The 14961-nt window shown below is 57.9% G+C and overlaps 1 protein-coding gene across 1 annotated transcript; it reads left to right on the forward strand.

Annotated features, from left to right (window-relative positions):
* The first annotated feature begins 1038 nt into the window (after window positions 1-1038).
* On the forward strand, window positions 1039-12016 carry AMN (amnion associated transmembrane protein). The gene is made up of 12 exons (XM_060620832.3): window positions 1039-1140; window positions 2018-2136; window positions 2242-2286; window positions 8254-8341; window positions 8431-8648; window positions 8789-8926; window positions 9065-9173; window positions 9268-9344; window positions 9530-9695; window positions 9777-9966; window positions 10048-10141; window positions 10222-12016. The coding sequence occupies exons 1-12, from the start codon at window positions 1098-1100 to the stop codon at window positions 10300-10302; spliced, it is 1368 nt and encodes a 455-aa protein (XP_060476815.1). The 5' UTR covers window positions 1039-1097; the 3' UTR covers window positions 10303-12016.
* The last annotated feature ends 2945 nt before the right edge of the window (window positions 12017-14961 follow it).

Consider the following 14961-nt stretch of genomic DNA (forward strand, 5'->3'; position numbering starts at 1 on the left):
ACAAACCCACCCCCTTCACCCCCAGCCACCCCAGCCCCCTCGCTCCGCCACCCTGCATGAGCAGCACACCCGTCCGTCCATCCGGCTGTGTCCGGCTGTGCCCCCGGCTCTCATCCACCCGGCAGCCATCCGTCGGCTAACCTGCTACTCACAGTCCATCTAAATCCTGCCCCCCATCCCCCCGTCCACCGGCCAGTCTCCCCTACCGGCCGTTCGTCGGCCCAAAGCCACCACCTTTTCTCGCCCACCGTTCATGTCAACAAAGCCCCTCCAACGTCTACAATTGCTGTCTCACGCACCCGCCGTCCATTTACCCAAGCACCATTTTTGTCCACCCTCCAGGCTTACCATCTCTCTTCCTCATGCAGCCACCACCCGCCGTCCGTCGCCCGTCCTTCCACAATCCGCTGCCCTCTATCCACCCACCACCCACCAGCCACCGCCCATCGCCCCCCAGTACCACGCCACACCCACCCCGTCACGCACCACTCATCCTCCACCCGCCAGCGCTCGGTTGGTGTGCATCGGTGGGTTCGCTCACCGCCTGCCATCCCTGTGTCCCCCCTCCTCGGCTGACCGGACCACGCACCCTCCACCCCTCACCGGGCACCTGCTGCCGGCCATTCACCACGCGCTCTTAGGCGCTCGCCACTCAGCCCGTCTACCACCGTCCACAGTGCAGCCGGCCCCGGCAGGAGGGCCCTGCTCGGAAGGCTGGACACCCAGCTCCCGCGGGTGGGCCGAGTAGGTGCAGCCCCAGACGCGCAGGGACAGAGACAGCAGAGGCCCTAGAGGTTGTTCACCGCCACCACCGTCCCCCCCCTCCCCCCCCAGCCCCACCCTTGTCACGGAGCGGGCGGGTCCTCACGAGCCCCTCTTCCTGGGCGCCCAAGGTCCTCAGGTTCCCGCAGGGCTGAGTGTGGGGGAGGGAGCGAGTCGGACCGGCGCCTCCTGGCGGGGCCTGGAGGTAAATGTGTAACCGCCCGACGGCCGCGCCCCGCCCCGCCCCGCCCCGCCCCGCCCCGCCCCTCCCGGTCAGGTGGACCCCGCGGGGCAAAGTCTGCGGGTCGGGGTCGGCGCGACGGGCCCGCAGCGGGATGGGCGCGCTGGGCCGGGCGCTGCTGTGGCTGCAGCTGTGCGGTAGGCGGGGGGCGCGCTGGGGGGCGGGGGAGCCTGGGGGGAGCGCCTGACAGGCCGCGGGGGGCGCGGGAGGCTCGGGAGGCCCGGGAGGCTCGGCCTGGCTCCTGCCCGAAGCAGCGTGCGCGTGCGGTCTCCGCGGCCTCAGTCTCCCCGTCCCCGGGGGCGTGCTGGCCCTCCCCCTTTGCACCCGGGCCGGCGCGTGTCCCGGGTGTCCGCCCCCAACGCTCCTCAGTCCCTGTCCTTCTCTCCTTTTCTTTTCTTCTTTTTTTTTTTTTTTTGGTAAGTTTATTTTTAGTTTATTTTTTTATTTTGAGAGAGAGAGAGCGAGCGAGCATGAGCAGGGGCGGGCAGAGAGAGAACCCCAAGCAGGCTCCACCCCGCCACGCAGAGCCTGACGCAGGGCTTGAACTCCCTAACCCTGAGATCATGACCTGAGCCCAAATCAAGAGTCAGAAGCTCAAGGGACTAAGCCACCCAGGCGCCCCCTGTCCTCCTCTCTTACGCCCCTGGCGGCTCCCTCAGGACACAGATCCCGATCAGAGCCCACCCTCCAGCGCTTTCTACTGGGCAGAGGCCTCCTACCCCCTTCACATCGGTCCCCCGTGGTCTCTGTCCTTGCCCTGCAGTGCCCGCGGCTCCAACGACCAGCAAACTGGGGGCGGGGCTAGGGGGCGATACCGAGGGGTGTCCTAGAGGAGGGCACGCAGGAGCGGGCTCTGCAGATCCGGTGGGAGTAGGTCAGAGCACCGAGGCAGGGCTCCCGCAGGGTCTGGGCTGACAGGGAGACTTCATCTGTGCCCCGGGCTCTGTGACCAACCTTCTTCCTCCTGGGGGTTGGGGCGTCTGAGCGGGAAGCACTTAGTCACCCCCTCCCCAGCGATGACCCGCGCGGCCTACAAACTCTGGGTCCCCAACACCAACTTCGAAGTGGCCACCAACTGGAGCCAGAACCGGACCCCGTGCGCAGGCGCTGCCGTCGCGTTCCCGGCAGACAAGGTGCTTCCCCTCCCCCAGCCCGGGGCTCGGGGCGGGGACTCACGTGGCCGCGAGGTCGAGGAGAGGCAAAGGGGGTCCGCCAGCCAATGCCAGTTCTTTCTGCAGATGGTGTCGGTCCTGGTGCGAGAAGGTCACAGCATCTCCGACATGGTGAGGGGGAGCTGCGGCTGAGACCCAGGTCGGAGGGGGCTGGTGGTCCCCTGAAGCCCCTTTCTTGTCTTGTGACTGGCCCCCACCTGCATGGGAAACCGTGCAGGCCTTGGGCCTTTGGCTTCTGGAAGGGCTTTCTGGGAGGCTGGGGAAACCGTATGGGAGAGTAGGCCCTGGTCCTGTGGTCGCAGCTCAGGCTGGGACCTGTACATTTGGAAGATGCTACATCCTGCGCTTGCCTGGAGCTTCGCTATGTGTTAAAGGCTCTGATAAGATCTGGGAGAAAGGCCTCTGATAAGGCCTGTCTCTTAAAAGCGGAGTCAGGAAGCTACTGGCCAAATGCAGCCACGTGGCTGGAGCTAACAATGGTTTTTACATTTTTAAGTGGTTGGGGGAAAGAAGTCAAAAGAACATTTTTGTGGCACGTGAAATATAGAATTCAAACTTCAGTGTCCATAAATAAAGTTTCATCAGCACATAGCCCTGCCCATTTGGTCACTAGCATCTATGGCCACTGTCACGCTATAAGGCAGAGTTGAGTGGCCATGATGGAGCCCGTGTGGCCTTCAAAGCTTAAAATATTTACTGTCCGACCCTTTACAGAAAAGGTCAGTGCTCCCTGATTTAAAGTGTCATTTCCCAGGACCCAGCAGCGTCAGGGTCACTCCTAGTTCCCACTGCTCACTGGGGTGGATCATTGTTGTGTCAAACGCACGCCTGCCAGCAAGATGTGACTGATGTCAGGGTTGCTGGCTCTGAGCAGAGGTGGAGCTGGGGGGAGGGGGGCTCTCGGTATGGGTGCCAGAGTTGGAGTCCTCTCCTGGAGGCCACTGGGTTTTGCATGGGTGAGTTGGGGAGAGGGGCATCTGGTGGCCCTGGCCCCACCCAACCTCTTGCCCAGATGCAGGATCTGGGGACCTCAGGCCTAATGTCCATTCCCTGAGGTGTCTTGGTTAATTGATGAGTTTCAAAAGCAGCATTAATTGTGGGACCCGGCCACTCATGGGCAGGGCACGTCAGTGCAAGGGACCCCTACCCTACCTGTGAGCTGTCCCTGCCTGGGGAGGGGCCGTCGGGCAGAGACTGGGGGTCCCGGGTCCTGGCAGATCGGGGGTGCAGATGCCGTTTCACATCTGTCCAACCCAAAGACCAAGATGTGGAAGGGGCAGCCAGGTGGAGGAGGGGTGGAGACCTGGAGGGAGGAGCTGAACCCAGCGTTCCCCGCCCCCCACCCCCCCCACCCCCGCATGTGTAATCCTGGCACCCGGGACAGGCAATAGCCTGGAGCAAGCGGAGAGGGGCATCCGGAGCCGGTGGGAACCCTCAGGCAGGGGGTCCGTCTGGGGTGGGGTCCTGGGGCCAGGGGCCCTGCTCTGATGACCTAGTTATTTTGGTGATCTCCTTTGGAAGCTTGAGCATGTTAAGAGAGGCATTCATTCATGCCTCACAGGTCCCTCTGTCTGGCCCTTCTTTCCATCCCCCGCGGCCCAATTAGGTGCCCCTCCTCCTGTCCTGGGGGCCCAGAAGGTGCCCCCTCACCTCCCAAGTCTGTCTTCTGCCTGCACCGCGGGAGCTGCCCCCCCCCCCCCCCCCCCCCCCCCCCGCTCCACTGGGCCCGGGTGGGAACTGTCAGGGGGCCCGGGAACAGGCTGAATGGACCCAGAGCTGCCCCCGACCGCCTCCCACCCCCGGAGCACGGAGGTCCCTCCTCCCCGCCGCCTGCCATCAGGGCTGTCCGGCTGCCCAGAGGTAGCCCTAGTAACAGGTGCAGCCACAGCCGCGTTTTAACTTGTCTTTCTCAGTTGTTTGGGGATTCCCTCCCTGGGATTTTCCCCTTCCTGAACCCCCTCTCCTCTCCCATCTCTACCTTTGGAGGAATCTCGTATTTTCTACCCATGAACCCACTGTTGGTGTGAGATACTGCGAGTGCCTTCCCGCCGTGAGCATTCTGCCTGTGGTGCCCTTCCCAACAGAAACCGGCGTCAGAATCGACCGTGCGGAACCTGCTGCCTCACACCTGTGTTTCTGGTGTTTTAAGAATCCCTCCCCGCTGCCAAGTCACAGCCATAACCACCCCTGTGTCTGTTAAGACACAGTTTTGCCACCAGGGTCACACGCTTGAGTGGGACCCGGCTAGGGAACCAGCTTTATTTTTCTCCCTGGGATAAGCCTGATTTCTGACGTCTTCCTCCGAACCACCAGCTTCATGGCGCTGTCGCCACTGTTCATCAAGTGCCCAGGGTGCCCGGGGCTCTCTCGGGGCCCTTGTCCCTCTGCTCGCTTTCCCTGTTCCTGCCGGCACCACGCGTCCTCACGCTGTGGCTCTGTGGGGCGTCTTGCTACCCGAGGGCGACTCGCCCCTCCACTCTCCTGCCAAGAGGCCCGCTAGTTCTTTGCTGATCTGATGCTGCAGAGAAATGGTAGGGTAGCTGTATCAGGGAACAACAGCAACAACAAAACCCGGGAAGTTTGGAAATGAACACCAGCTTTATACTGTCAAGCCGCCCATTCAGGACCGTGAACTTCTCTGCAAATATCTCACAGCATCCATCACAAAACTCGATACTGGACTATTAAAGTGGTCCCCACGCAGGTCTTGTATAGTATCGGTCCATTCGTAGACCTTTATAGTTTGCTTTGCGTTACGAACGGTTCTCTATTTTTAAAAACTGTGCGTTCCACTTGCTTATCTTTATAAACACTGATAGTTGTTCCTCTTTCTTTCCAGTCCTGACTCCTTTTCCTTCTTTTTCTTTCCAAATAGCATCGTCCAGGACCTCTCCCCCTATGTTACGCACGAGGGACAAAAGTGGGCCTCTGTGCCTTGTTCCAATGGGAAAGAGAAGGCATGTCTCATTTCTCATTGAGTGAATGTTTGCTGCAGGGCTTTGGTACGTGAACTTTATTAAATTGTGGAAATTCTATTACTCACTTGCTAGCAGCGTTTTAAAAAAATCATAAATACATTTGTGGAGTTCTCTGTTGTTGTTTTTTAATTGAGTGAGGTGCGGTTGCCCCCTCCCTGCTTTTAGCCTGTTAATGAGGTTTTCTGAGGTTGAGCTGTCGTTGCAAGACCGATGGCCCCCTGGGACCTGTAGTTGCAGGTCAAACGTGCCACTTCTTCCTAACACCTGGCTTCCCTCCGTCAGAATGTTTGGATTTTGTTGGCACAAGACTCCTCACTGCCACCTGCTGGGACATCACGGTACATACGTCTGGGAAGTCGGGACGGGAGCCGTCCTGGGACAGGAACCCCATGATGACCGTGCTTTGTTTTGTTTTTTAAGCTTCTTAAAAGTTTATTCTCTCTTATTATGAGAGAGAGAGAGGGAGGGAGAGAGAGAGAATCCTAAGCAGGCTCTGCACTGTGCAGAGCCCGACATGGGGCTCAAACCCACAAACTGCGAGATCATGACCTGAGCTGAAATCAAGAGTCGGACGCTTAACCGACTGAGCCACCCAGGCGCCCCACCATGTACTTTTAAAATACACTATTGGAACTAGTCAGCTGATATTTTATACGGGATTTTTTTTGTATCTATAAGTAAAACAAAACTACAATTTTTCTTGTATTGTCCTCCATTCGGTTTGGGAATCAAGATTACACGGGCCTCATGAAATGGCCTGGGCAATTTTCACTCCTTTTTCCATGTCCCAGAATGACTTCTAAGAAGGAGTCAGTTAGTTGTTCCTTGAGAGGTTAGTATCCTTCACCTGTAAAAAACTTGTACTGGAACACGAGGTCCTTGACTAACATTTCAATTTCTTTAATGCTTACCGGTCTATTCGGATTCTCTACTGCTTCTTGTGCCCATTTTGACACTTTGAATTTTTCTAGAAACTGTTATATTTCATCCAGGTTTTCACGTCCGGCCGTCCTTTTTATTTCTTAAGCTTTTCGGCGTCTGTGTCCACCCTCATGAGTCCTTCCGTGTGCGGCCGCCACCCTCTTCCCTCCCAATTTCTTCCAAGCGTTTTCAGAGAAGTCCTCTGTGCGGCCATCACTCCGAAGTCTTTTCATTATGCTCCTGCATTTGAATGGAACTTTGGCTGGATATAAAATTCTAGAAGGGAAGTTCTTTTCCTTTCTGCATCCATTGTTGTTGCTGAGAAACGGGACTTCTGAGCCCCCGGGGTGATCTGCTCTTTCTGAAGCTTTTAGAATGTTCTCTGTGTCATTGACTTGTCTGGGTGTGAGCTTCCTTGTTTCCCATTCCGCGTTCCAGGAGACCTTTCCATCTGAGGGGTCCCGGCTTTCTTCAAATCTGCAAAAGTCATGCTCCTTGTTTCTTCAAATATTTCCCCTTCGCCCCCGCCCTTTATATATGCATTTCTGCACCTGGATGTCAATTCTCTCTCCTCTCCTGGTGGCTCTGCACTTCCCTGCTCCACCCTGCAGGGTCCCTCAGCAGAAACACCCGTCACTGTGCCTTCTCCAGCTGGACTGGTCCGCATGTTTATCTCACCTATCGTGCTCTTCCTTTCAATGATTACATGTTTCATGATTTATTTATATCTTCTCTTTTCGTTCTTTTTATTATTATTAAACTTTTAATTCCAGTGTGGTTAACATGCAGTGTTATATTGGTTTCCTGGGTACAATATAGTGTTGAATTCAACCCCCTTTGGTTCTTTTCTTAAAGATTTTTTAAAATGTTAATTTATTTTAAAAAATTTTTTTTAATGTTTATTTATTTTTTTGAGAGAGGGGGAGAGAGAGCGCAAGCAGGGGAGGGGCAGAGACAGAGGGAGACACAGAATCCAAAGGAGGTTCCAGGCTCTGAGCTGTCAGCACAGAGCCGGACGTGGGGCTTGAACCCACAAACTGTGAGATTGTGACCTGAGCTGAAGTCTGGTGCTCAACCGAATGAGCCACCCAGGTGCTCCAAAATGTTGATTTATTTTAGGGACAGAGAGTGCAAGCTGGGGAAGGGCAGAAAGAGAGACAGAGGACTTGAAGCCGGCATCTGAAGCTGGCTCTGTGGTGAGCCCTACTTAGGGCTTGAACACACAAACTGTGATACCATGACCTCAGCCACAGCTGTGGCTTCAGTGGAGCCACCCAGGCACCCCTGGTTCTTTTTAAAGACTTCAAGTTCTCCACCTCCCCCATTCCTGAGGCATGTCTGTCCCCACGGCTCACTGTGGCACCTGTGGGTGGGGCTGCCTCGGGTGTGGGGACAGTTGGCCCGTGACCTCACATCCCCCCGGGGGTCGGCCTCTTGGTCAGGGCCGGTGCTCAGGTAGGGGACAAGCCAGCTAGGGCTTGAGGCCCGGCCCTGAGTGGGCCGCCCACGGCGACAGGGAACCACACACGATTCCTGCTCCGCGCAGCTCTCCTGGCCCAGCGCTCCCCTCCAACCCCAACCCCAACCCGGAAGGTCAGAAGGAGGAGGCCTGGGGTCCTGGGGCTTGGGGGCGGTGGGGAGGGAGAGGGCGGCGGGGACTCCGTCACCTGGCCTTCCCACTGCCTTAGATCTGACACCTGAGGCCTGAGCTGTGGCCGGACTTCTGTGGCGAACGGGCTGCACGGGCTGCCGTGGTGGAGCCCAGGCCCGCAAGGGAGACAGAGGCCGCGCTGAGGCCCCGTGGCACCCCCAAGTGCAGCCCCCTCCCCTCCCTCCCACTTCCGGCTGCCTTCACAATCCCTTGCGGCTTGGGTTCCTGGCTGGTGCAGCTACCCCACCCCGCCCCGCGGTGGGGGGATGTGAGAGGCCGTGGCCCGAGTGTCACCCTGCCCCAAACTCTCCACGCGCCCAGGTCTCAGGCGGGGTCTTGCTCCTCGGCCTGCAGTCCCGCTCCCTGGGGCTTATTTGAACCTCGGCAGTTACGGGCCGCCCCCAGCCCCTGACCTCACCCGCCCGCTCCGCGGTCTGCACTCCCTCCCCCGGGGTCGCGGAGGGGGGACGGGTCCCTCTGGGACCCGGGACCGCAGCCTGAGCCCCCCCCCCCCCCCGCTTCCTGCAGCTCCTGCCGCGGGACGGGGAGTTCGTCCTGGACTCGGGAGCCGGCTTCGGCGCGGCGGACGCCGGCAGGGACCCGGACTGCGGCGCAGGTGAGGGGCCGGGGCGGGGCCGGCGGGGGCGGGGCCTGCCGGGGGCGGGGGCGCCCTCGCGCGTAGCTCAGGGACGCGCGCCCACCCAGCCGCCCCCGCGCTCTTCCTCGACCCCGACCGCTTCTCGTGGCACGACCCGCGCCTGTGGCGCTCCGGGGGCGCGGCGCGCGGCCTCTTCTCCGTGGACGCCGAGCGCGTGCCCTGCCGCCACGACGACGTCGTCTTCCCGCCCGACGCCTCCTTCCGGGTGGGCCTCGGCCCCGGCGTCGGGCCCGTGCGCGTCCGCAGCGTCTGGGCTCTGGGCCAGGTGAGCAGCGCGCGCGCGCGGGGTCGGCCCGCGTCTCCTCTGCGCGCCTCGGCCCCTCCCGGGCCCCACGCGAGAGTTCCGGGCACTCAGTCGCTGTCCCCTCCTCGGGCCGGCGCCGCCCGCGACCCGGCCACCCGCAGACGTTCACGCGCGACGAGGACCTGGCCGCGTTCCTGGCGTCCCCCGCCGGCCGCCTGCGCTTCCACGGGCCGGGCGCTCTGAGCGTGGGTGCCGAGGCCTGCGCCGACCCGTCGGGCTGCGTCTGCGGCAACGCCGAGGTGAGCGCGGAGGGCGCCGGGGTGGCCCGGGTCCGCCGGGGGTGAGGGTGGGGGAGGCGCGGGGCTGGCGCCTGGCCCTCCCTCCACGCGGTCTGCCCTTCCCCCTCTCCGTGCCGACGGTCGCTGGCCCGCCTCCAGGTACAGCCGTGGATCTGCGCCGCCCTGCTCCGGCCCCTGGGCGGTCGCTGTCCCCCGGCCGCCTGCCGTGACGCCCTCCGGCCCGAGGGGCAGTGCTGCGACCTCTGCGGTGAGCACCCCCTCGTGTTTGCGGGGACGGCCTAGCTACCCTGGTTCGCCCCCAGCCTCACTTTCTCTGCTGGCCCTGGGCCCTCCTGTCGCAGGAGCCATCGTGTCGCTGACCCACGGCCCCACCTTTGACATTGAGCGGTACCGGACGCGGCTGCTGCGAGGCTTCCTGGTAATGGGGCCGCGCTCCCCCCCCCCCCCCCGCCCCTACCGCAAGACCCGCCCGGGGCCACACTTTGCCTCATTGACGCGGTTACTCTCCGCGCACCTGCCCACCCCGTGTCCCTGCTGCCGACGCCCCCGCGGGTCCGAGGGCGAAGTCCCTGGGCTAACCCTGTCTCCACCCCCTCCCCCCAGCCCCAGTACCAGGGGCTGCAAATGGCCGTGTCCAAGGTGCCGCGCCAGAACGCAGGCGCCGAGGCAGACACGGAGATTCAGGTGGTGCTGGCAGAGACCGGGCCCGACGGGACGGGCGGCGCGGGGCGGCTGGCACGTGCCCTCCTGGCGGACGTCGCCGAGCACGGTAACCGCGGGTGCCGTTTTCCCGGCCCCTGCCCCGCCCCGCCCCGCCCGGCGGAGACTGAGCCGACGCCCTCCGTTGTAGGCGAAGGCCTGGGGGTCCTGTCCGCGGCAGTTCGGGAGTCGGGCGCGCCGGTCGGGGACGGCTCCGCAGCGGGACTGGAAGGTTCTGGAATGCGCGCGGGGCTGGCAGGCGGCGTGGCGGCGGGGCTGCTCCTGCTGCTGCTGGCGCTGCTGGCGGGGGCGCTGTTGCTGCGTGGCCCTCGGAGCTTCAGGTACGCGGGGGGTGCCGCGGGGGACGGAGGCTCACGTCGCGGAGGAGGACCGCGGGGTTCATGTACGTCCTTGTTCCCCAGGTGGAGTAGGCGCGACGAAGCGGCCCCAGCGCCCTTCGTGGCGCCCTTGGGCTTCTCCAACCCGGTGTTCGACGTGGCGGGCTCAGTGGAGCCGGTGAGGGGACGGGTGTGGGTAGCGGTCTTCCCCGGGGCTGTGCTGGGCGCAGACGCACCTTGACCCTGCGCACCCTGCAGCCTTCCGCCCCACAGGTGGAAAACAGCAGCGTCAGCCGCAGCTACTTCGTTAACCCTCTTTTTGCGGAGGCGGAGGCCTGAGCCCCCGTGTGACTGGCCAGCCCCCCTTCTGCCCTCCGCCGCCCCATTTCGAGAAACGTACGGGTCCCTGACATTAAAAGATCTCCGTTCCCTTTTCCACACTCCTTGTCCCCAGCCCCTGCAGACCAAGGACAGGGTGGCTTTGCCCAATAAAGGGGTTTCTTGCACCTGCTATCAGTTGCCTCCTGTGTCCCCACCCCTTTGCCTTTGCTTGAATGTGGAGAGCCGACCAGTGCCCTCGTCACTCCATTGGTGAGGGGTGAGCCTCAGAGTCCTCCCTTCTGGTCACCTGTAAAGGGCAGTTCTGGGCACTACCTGTAGAATGGGTCCCCGAGAAGATTGCAGTCTGCAGAGTTGCCCCCAGAACAAGGAGGGGGCTGGAACTCGGGAGACGGAGTGGTTAGAAGCCAACGGGAGTGAGGCACCTGGTGAGGCTGGCTGTCCAGTAGTCCCCCAACATCATGCCAAATGGCTGTTGACCTTGCAAATACAACAGCTGGCCATTTTACCAGAAAAACGGGTTTGTTCTGGAATGGCAGAGGAGTTGCACTTCGGGGTATGCAGGCTGTGGCGAAACCGCGGGCAGGCAAGTCCGGAGACCAAAGGAGAGGAACACGGTAGAGAAAAGGCAGGGGGTTGGGTGGGGCCGGTCTGAGTGGCGGTCCACCGGGGGCAGCGGGCATTGGGGCTGGTGGCGCTTTCTCACTGGCTGGCTGGTACCAGGCCGGAAGGGCTTCCTCCTCCTGCCGGTCCGGTGGGGGGATGGAGGGCAGGTGGGTGCGGTGCCCACCGGCTGGAGGCTCCGTGTGGATGAAGTAGCCTTCACTCAGGCTCCCATCTTCCTCTTCTGATGAAGATTTTTCCTTAAAAGCATCACTGATCAAGAGTTACTAGTGTGTTATTTGTGTCCCTCAGTGCCAGGAAAGACCTTTCCCACGTGGTGGGTCCCACATCGGAGGGAAAGCGCATAGCAGTGAGAAACATTTAAGGCCGCATTTGAATAGTGAGGAAGGTTTGGAGGAAGGACTCAGGTGTTTCCCATCCGAGGTCCGCTTCCTGCTGAGGTCGCTCCTGTCGGAGATCATCTCGAAGCAGTGAGCTGGCATCACCTAAATGGTTTCTACAAAGGTTTGACAAGCACCGGGAAGAAACAGTGATTACGCAGGGCTGGTGAGCAGCACCTGGCAGGGGCCCTTCCAACAAGGTTGAAGAGACCTTCTGGAGTGTCTTTTGCAGTAGACGGAACGTCTGGTTGCAGGTGGTGACCTTCGCTCTCTGCATCTCATGGGCGCGTGCCGTGGAAAGATGGTTCTGCTCACGAGCACTGGTTCTCAGTAGACAGGGTTCGGCCTTTGCGGTACTGGGGTACCTGCTCTTACCAGCTGTGGATCGGAGCGGGCAGGAGCCAGGTGCACCCTTGCCCTGTAAACTACCCCAGAGGGGGTGGAGCTGAGATTTAGAAGGGCCGATAGCAGTGCTTTTGGCTGGGGTATTGGAAGCATCTTTGCAAATTTTGCCAGTTGGGTTTTTTTTTTTTTTTTTTTTTCTGTTTTTACTTTTATTTGCATGTATTTCATGCAGAATTTACTCCCGGGCCATAAGTTTTTGTTTCTTCAGTTTCTTCTGGGATATCTTTTTCTTCTGTGCAACCTCCTCTTCTGGTTTAGGAACAATCTGCTCTTTTTCAGTAAGGATCATCTCAATGTGGCAGGGAGAGCTCATGTATGGGTTAATCCGACCATGAGCCCTGTAAGTTCTACGCCGCATTTTGGGGGCTTTGTTCACCTGGATGTGCTCAATGACCAGAGAATCTACATCTAAACCCTTAAGTTCAGCATTACTCTCTGCATTTTTAAGCATGTGCAGTAAACATTCGGCACTCTTTTTGGGCCACCGACCCTGTGTCCAGCCCCACTGTTTGGCCTGGGCACACCTACCAACTCCACCATTGTAACGTCGGAATGGCACACATTGCTTCTGCAAAGTGACATCTTTCAGATACTTGGTGGCTTTTCGGATATGCATACCCTTGATGGCCTGGGCAGTTTCCCGTGTGTTCTTAAAGTGAACACGAAGATTTGAACCTCTTGATTTGCATGATTTTGTCGGGTTTTCCGGGTCAAGTGAATAGCGAACCATTTTCAGAGATCACCTCAGGCCGCTTACGGGAACGGGTTTTTTTTTTTAACTTTTTAAATGTTTATTTTTCACAGTGAGCAAGTGAGCATGAGTGGGGGAGGGGCCGAAAGAGGGAGACAGAGGATGTGAAGTTGGCTCCACGCTGACAGCCCGATGCGGGGCTCAAACTCACGAACCTCGAGGTCATGACATGAGCGGAAGTCAGATGCTTAACGGACTGAGCCACCCAGGTGCCCCTGCCAGTTGAGTCTAAATAATGCCATGTGTTTTACTAGCCCTGAGGGTTGGGGGTGGTAAGCACAGTGCTTTAGGACCTGCTCAACAGCACAGACCTGTTGAGTCACCTGAACTGTGACATGGGTTTTCCAGTGACTGGAGTTCAGGGAGGTTTCCCCAGGTAGGGATGGAATTTTCTATTAGGGCTTTTGCTGTTACCCGTCTACAAGGGAAAGCCTCAGTCCAGGAGAAAACCTACAACCCATGACTAAATCCTATTTCTATTAGCTCCACGGAGCGGGGGGGGGCGGGGGGGGCTGATTAAAACCCACTTGCCAGACCCCAAATGGTCCATTGAGCAATTAAAACGCCTGAGGGCGATGAGGGCAGGTTTCCCAGGACTATTTGGGGCAGGTGGGACGAGCAAGGCGGCAGCATTCTGTGGCCTTGCTGATGTTCTCCTGTCGGCGTTAGTGTATAAAGTCTGTCATTTAACTAGCAGACCAGTGACTGCACGCACAGTGGTCGGGGATGGGAGTTTTAGAGTCTCTGGCGGGACTGGATGGGTCTTTGGTCCCAGCTAGAGTTCTCCCATATTGAACCAACACACTTCCAATATTGTTTGGCTCTCTTTGGGGCCGACTGGTGGGTATTTGTTGTTGATTTTTCTAGATTTGGGGGACCACAACGGAGGTCTGGTTGTTGGTCCCCTTCACCTATTTCATCCGTCCCCACCCCCTCCCTTCTGGCAACCACCGGTTGTAAATTAGTGCTGTCATAAACACGGGAGCAAACGTCTTTTCAAATGACTATTTCCATTTTCTTCGGATAAATACCTCAGAGTGGAACCGCGGGATCAAACCGTGGTTGTTTTTAACTGAGGAACCTCCATACGGTTTTCCAGAGTGGCTGCACCGGTTTGCATTCCCACCAGCAGGGCAGGAGGGTCTCCTTTCTCCGCATCCTCGCCAACACCTGTTGTTTCCTATGTGGTTGACTTTAAAAGCCATTCTGACAGGTGCGAGCTGACACCTCGTTGTGGTTTGGATCGGCATTTCCCTGACGGGTAGCGCCGGTGAGCTGCTTTTCGTGTGTCTGTTGGCCATCCGTATGTCTTCTTGGAAAACTGTCTATTCAGGTTTTCTGCCCACTTAAAAAAATTGGATTGGTTTTTTTGATACTGAGTTTTAAGAATTAAAAAAAAATTTTTTTTTTTTCAACGTTTTTTATTTATTTTTGGGACAGAGAGAGACAGAGCATGAACGGGGGAGGGTCAGAGAGAGAGGGAGACACAGAATCGGAAACAGGCTCCAGGCTCCGAGCCATCAGCCCAGAGCCTGACGCGGGGCTCGAACTCACAGACCGCGAGATCGTGACCTGGCTGAAGTCGGACGCCCAACCGACTGCGCCACCCAGGCGCCCCTAAAAAAAATTTTTTTTAATGTTTATTTTTGAAAGAGAGAGCATGAGCAGGAGGTGGGGGACAGAGAGAGAGGGAGACACAGAATCCAAAGCAGGTTCCAGGCTCTGAGCTGTCAGCACAGAGCCCGATGTGGGGCTCGAACCCATGAAATGGGAGATCATGTCCTGAGCCGAAGTTGGACGTTTAACCAACTGAGCCACCCAGGTGCCCCCATGAATTCTTTATATATTTTTAATGTTAACCCCTTATCAGATATAATGTTTACAAATAGCTTCTCTCATTCAGTATGTCACTTTTTTGTTTTGTTGATGGTTTACTTTGCTGTGCAAAAGCTTTTTATTTTGATGTAGTTTCATGTGATTATTTTTGCTTTTGTTGTCCTTGCCTGAGGAGACAGATCCAAAAAACTATTGCTCAGACTAATATCAAAGAGCTTGCTGCCTTTTTTCTTCTAGGATTTTTATGGTTTCAGGTGTTCTGTTTAGGTCTTTAATCCATTTAAAGTTTGTTTTTGTGCGTGGTGTAAGAACGTGGTCCAGTTTCACTCTTTTGCATGTAGCTGTCCAGTTCTCCCAGCACCATTTCTTGAAGAGACTGTCTTTTCTTCACTGGATATTCCTGCCTCCTTGGTCATAGATTAGTTGACCATGTAAGTGTGGGTTTATTTCTGAGCTCAGTGTTTTGTTCCATTGATCTATGTGTGTTTTTGTGCCAGTACCATACCGTATTGATTCCCACAGCTTTGTAGTATACTTTGAAATCGGGGAGCAAGATTCTAGTTTTGTTCTTTTTCAAGGTTTCTTTGGCTATGCATGATCTTTTGTGGTTCCGTGTAAATATAGGATTATTTGTTCTAATTCCGTGATAAATGCCATTGGTAT

Source organism: Panthera onca, chromosome B3 (genome assembly GCF_046562875.1).
Source record: "Panthera onca isolate mPanOnc1 chromosome B3, mPanOnc1 haplotype 2, whole genome shotgun sequence".
In the NCBI taxonomy this organism is placed as follows: Eukaryota; Metazoa; Chordata; class Mammalia; order Carnivora; family Felidae; genus Panthera; species Panthera onca.